We start from the raw sequence: 5000 nt of genomic DNA on the forward strand, positions 1-5000 counted from the left end.
TCATGTCTTTTCCTCTTTTGGCCAACACTGGAACAAGTAACATAATATATTTATGGAGAAGAGTATTTTCAAGGGGGCGAGAGTCTTACGAGGGTATTTTTTATGAAATGCCACCAGAACCTCCTACTCTACTGGGTAAGAAATAATATTTGAGCAAATAACTAAAATTAACTGTATTGAAAAAGTTCATGTCTTGCCTTACTTTTGTAAAGTGACATTATGATCAGTGGTATTAAAACATGTTCCTATAATTTACCACGAAACAATGTTTTTATGTGTTTCATCAATGCAGGTGCAATACTAATATTTTTGAAGAAAAACTATAAAATTAATGATCAGTTGTTTCCCCTGTTGAACTGTTCAACTTTTTCAAAGGTGGCTTAGCAAGACGAGATGGCCCTTTCATCAATTCCTCAGTAGAGGGTGCTGCCTTCATGGCAATAGTGGGAGCAATCTGCTTTGGGTTGAACACATTGTCATCAGCTTTCTGAGAAAAGCTTCCCTCCAGAAGACAACGCTCCTTCAACATTTTGGCCATGAGAAAGGGGAAATAGGAGTACGCTTTCTCTTCCTTGACAGTCTCTGCGTGGAATTTTTGTGTGCGCTTAGAGTACTTTCTGTGGCCACGCTCCTCGCCAGCTGCATTCAGTTTCTGCCCTCTACAAAGATGCATATTGTGGTCGATGGCAGCCAGCATAATACGCATGATGAAGTAAGGATACCTAAAAAGTCAAGTCAAAAGACGGGCTCTTTCAGCTATGATTACAAATTAACATTACACAACTCTTACTAGTTAACATGATCAATTCAAATGAATAATCATCAGCATATGAGTCACTTCAAATGTAAGTTCTAAGTTTCTTACTCGAATGCCATTCTCTTGGGAGCATATTTTGTTAGCATACTATTGTAGCTTTCAAGAACACTTGTGTGCCTATAAGAAACACAGATCATACATCTAATCAATTAAGGCAATGGTCTATCTACATGGCCCTGTCCCCCCCCCCCCCCCCCCACCAACACCACCCAACCTTCAACAGAAAAGAATAAATCACATACTGTGATTTTTCCCTATGGTCAGTTGTACAACAATAACTGTTATCCCTGATTGCTGAAACTTGATGATCTTTTGAACCAAATCCTCTCTCCCTTCTAGGCTTGAAAAATTTACATCCCACTGATGTTAGAGGAATGAAAGAAACATTAAAATTTAATTACCACAATTTGATTCCAGTTTTATTTGTGGGGGGAACTTGCAGAAATTGGAGGGAAAATGGTGTAAAATGATGGTTGATAAAACTTAAACTTCTACTCATGACCTAATAATATTGTAAGGTTAGTGATATAACTGAAGACGAACCTGAAACGAACATAGAATGCCAAGTTACTAAGCCACTTTTTATCAAGGACCACTTTTCTTAAAGCTGCCAAAGCTTTTGAACTTTTCTTCAGGTAGGTCTTTCCATTTGATGGTGTCTCCTCTGGGGAATGCCTGCATTCACCTTCAGCCCATTTGTGATCACCACAAACATGATGTAGTACCCCAAACCAAACTTCCTGCAAGTGGATGATTCAAAGTAGTCTAACCTGCTACTCAGTCGACACTAAAAATATGCAGTATTGTTGATTTGTAGGTTTCAAACTTTCACATGACCTGTGTAATTGAAAGGACATCTGGCTGTCAAACACTTGTAAAAATGCAGTCACATCTGAATCCTTTATAATCAAGCATTACCAAAGAAGAGGATACTACATACATACTGTATAGGGAGGATTGCAAGTGTAATCAGTTGTAGTTTAAGCCCAAATAAAATTTATGATTGAGGAGAACATTATCAATAATCTCTCTATTATGGTACCTTTAGCTCATCGACACATCCTTCACAGTTTTGGCAGCAAAACCAAAATGACTCACAATATCATCAATCCACTCTTTTAGTGATTCACATCCTTTAATTCGAGCAGCCTGTAACGAAAATAAAGTAGATTATCTTTTAGGAATAATTATTTACTGCCAATGTAATCACAAAAAGATCTTGAATTCTTTTTTTTTTTTGGGCCCCTAAAATTATTTTTCTGGGAATTCAGCCATACTGATCTTCTATAAATAATACGTGATAAGTGTTTATTAGTCAGAGAAATGTATCATCATCAACTTTTAATAAGAAAATGAAATAGCCACCTACTTGGTGAAGACACTTGCTAAGTTTCTTGGCTTTATGCCAAATGTCAAGCGAGTGGAACAACTCAAGTAGTTGTGGAAATTTATCTGTCAAGAAATAAAACAATATACAAGCAACATTACAACCAATGATATAAATTAAACCACAGCCACACATATAGCTCTATCAGACATTGTATGTCCTTGTAATAATGAAAACTGTATGTAGTGATTCTTTCATAGACAGAAAGTTCAGATACATCACATCTGACGTGTCTGTGTTAATTAAAATTTCAATCATCAACTTCATTTGAATCCAGCATTTGTTATTACATATTCTTTAATAATAAAGTTCACCAGCAGAATTTGCTGGTAAAGATAAAGTGATTACTTGCCTACAAGTGCACTACTTCTAACTACACCATTAATATTTGTTAGATAAAGCCCTAACCAATGTACCTTTCATTTCACGCACCAATTTCATGATAGAGGATGAAGCATCTGTCGTTATTTCACTAAAAGGAAGAACAGTGGCCATTTTTTCCAGGAGTCGTCGAAGACCCTCCTTTTCCATAGTGACAGAGTTGCCACCAGTTTCTCTCTTGTCAATAACAGCCATGTCAACGACAACTTTAGTGGCATGTTCCATCAAGGTATAGACACAATACCTTGCAGAATGACCAGGTGAATCATTTCTGCCGTCGCCGCACAAACATATCTCTTCATACTGCTTAAGTATGTCAACTATCAGGCCATTCATTTTGTTCCAAACATCACTAATAACAGGTGCAGCACAATGCTTCTGAAAACGTGTGAATGTATTGCTGCTAATGATGCTCAGTCCTAGGGCCTTGCACAGTAGAGCAAATTTGCTAAAATTGTTACCAGAAATTATTATCGCCGCAGCCAACAAATAATCATTAAGATAAAAATCTGAATTGTGCTTTGCTCCCAGGACCTCTGATGAAATCCATTTTTGATGGTGCCCATTTCTACATTTCCTTGTGATCTCAACTCGTGATCCAATGGAAGTCACATCTTGTGTTAAACAGAGAACTTCTCCACAAACTTTCCCTCCACTTTCTAAAGCACATGTGTCTGTGGATAGTTCTACCAACTTATTGATGGAAACAATCACCCTTGTGCGCGAGTGTAAAGCAAGGTACGCCTTGAGGTCTTTCACATCAGTCAACATAGAAAACGCTTTTTCTAGCTTTTTCAAGATTTTGTCTTTGTTTTTCTCTGCTGACTTTGAGCCTTCACCCACCTCCTCCTCTGGCTGTGGACCAGCCTCATCACCAGGTACACATTCATCCTCATTGGATTGGCTGCCATATAGAGGATCAATCATTGTCAGTGTCCTCTCATCTTCCTCAGAGCTAATGTCCATGCTGTAAATAAGCATCAAATAAATATTTTACAATGACTGCAAAAATTCTTGCGCGCTCATTGGCTAATTTTTATTGTCAATAAGTGGACAGACACATGAATTTATAATTTACGTGAAACTGACGTGATATTGCTCGCATCAGATTGAATTTTTTTGCATTTTTGTCTCACGTTCTTTTCGTGTTTTGACTTAGTTTTGACCCCTTGCCTTTTTTGTTCTTGTAATTAACAAATTGATGTCAGTTTATGTGTCTGTCCTGTTATTGACAATGAATTTCGTCATAACATTGTCAACACAGCTACTTTGACAATGTTATGATGCAATTCATGATCAATAACAGGACAGACGCATGAAAAACTGACATCAATTTGTTAATTTCATTCATGAGAATAAATTCACTGAAATTAAAAAAACCTCTGACAATGATAGTGGTTCATTTTAACATAAAGTGCTTATAAGAATATCATGTGTAATAATTATGACAAAATAATATAAAACTGTCTGTACAGTGGTGCATAGTCTGTTCACAAGAGTTATTTGTTCCATGAAGTTTATACCTACATGTATGACATGACCAAACATCACATACCTACATGCAGCTTCATTAAAATGTTGAGTGCCATCAGTAGTCTCATAAGTTTCATTTTCACTTAAATTGCACTCGCCAATGTCACTATGTTCTTCCACACCCTCTTCACTGGACATGTCACTCTCATGGAGTTCTTCAAGAATGACACTCATGCTACATGTACAGAATGTAAAAATTCATAAGTTTGAGTATTTTAGAAATGTCCCCAAAATTCAGGACATTTTACCCAAATTTGAGGTTCAGGACTGTTATTTGCACATGGTTTTGCTCAAGGAGCATTTGTTCGAGATAAACCCCCCCCCCCCCCTTCCCTGTCCAGCCACATACAAACAGCATTAACATATTTATAACATATTTTAACATATTCGGCTCTTTCATCAGCATACAACACTTGCTGGAGCATGCTCATGGGAAGTCAACATTTCCCAGATGTTAACAGGTATACACAGGATATACAGTATAGCCACATGCGAACATACCTTTGTTCCAGCTCTGGAAATTGGTGGTTGTCCAAAGCTGAGATGACAAGGACACTTTCAGCTGCTTCACTTGCATTGTCGCTGTCTGTACTATCATTTTGATCAAGACAAAGAACAGAAAATGGATTCCCTGCCAAACTGTGATTGGTTTGAGCAAACACCTCCAACCTTGATTTCTCTGGATCTCCAGTGATATCAACAAAACTTGAATACAAGAAAACAATCAAGTGTAATTAACTGCAGCCATTTAAAAATAATTATCACACATGTTGGCACCGTTTTTTGTATGCACTAATTTCTGGAATCAACCACCAAAAAGGTCCATGAAAAAAGAGTCACAACCAATACACACTTTAGACAAATTAGGTTTTGTTTGAATCA

The 5000-nt window shown here is 37.1% G+C and overlaps 2 protein-coding genes and 1 pseudogene across 5 annotated transcripts in view; 1 reads left to right on the forward strand and 2 right to left on the reverse strand.

The window, feature by feature from the left end:
• LOC138029567 (leucine-rich repeat and transmembrane domain-containing protein 1-like) overlaps positions 1-5000 on the reverse strand; it is a 40873-nt gene that overhangs the window by 10072 nt on the left and 25801 nt on the right. The window lies entirely within an intron of this gene.
• The window catches only part of LOC138029569 (uncharacterized), an 8967-nt pseudogene that overhangs the window by 2543 nt on the left and 1424 nt on the right, over positions 1-5000 (forward strand).
• The window catches only part of LOC138028779 (uncharacterized), a 7039-nt gene that overhangs the window by 1037 nt on the left and 1002 nt on the right, over positions 1-5000 (reverse strand). The window contains exons 4-11 of one of the 4 annotated variants that reach the window (XM_068876393.1): positions 4620-4823; positions 4141-4293; positions 2621-3552; positions 2187-2269; positions 1860-1966; positions 1361-1654; positions 866-934; positions 1-722 (exon numbers count right to left, since the gene is read on the reverse strand). The exon at positions 1-722 is cut by the window's left edge and continues 1037 nt beyond it. In XM_068876393.1, coding sequence (XP_068732494.1) covers positions 1862-1966; positions 2187-2269; positions 2621-3552; positions 4141-4293; positions 4620-4823 — 1477 coding nt within the window. In that variant the 3' untranslated portion in view covers positions 1-722; positions 866-934; positions 1361-1654; positions 1860-1861. The remainder of the gene's footprint in view (positions 723-865; positions 935-1360; positions 1655-1859; positions 1967-2186; positions 2270-2620; positions 3553-4140; positions 4294-4619; positions 4824-5000) is intronic. The other 3 variants (XM_068876394.1, XM_068876395.1, XM_068876396.1) reach the window with 3 other exon arrangements.

The sequence above is a fragment of the Montipora capricornis genome, chromosome 13 (assembly GCF_036669925.1).
Source record: "Montipora capricornis isolate CH-2021 chromosome 13, ASM3666992v2, whole genome shotgun sequence".
Classification (NCBI taxonomy): domain Eukaryota; kingdom Metazoa; phylum Cnidaria; class Anthozoa; order Scleractinia; family Acroporidae; genus Montipora; species Montipora capricornis.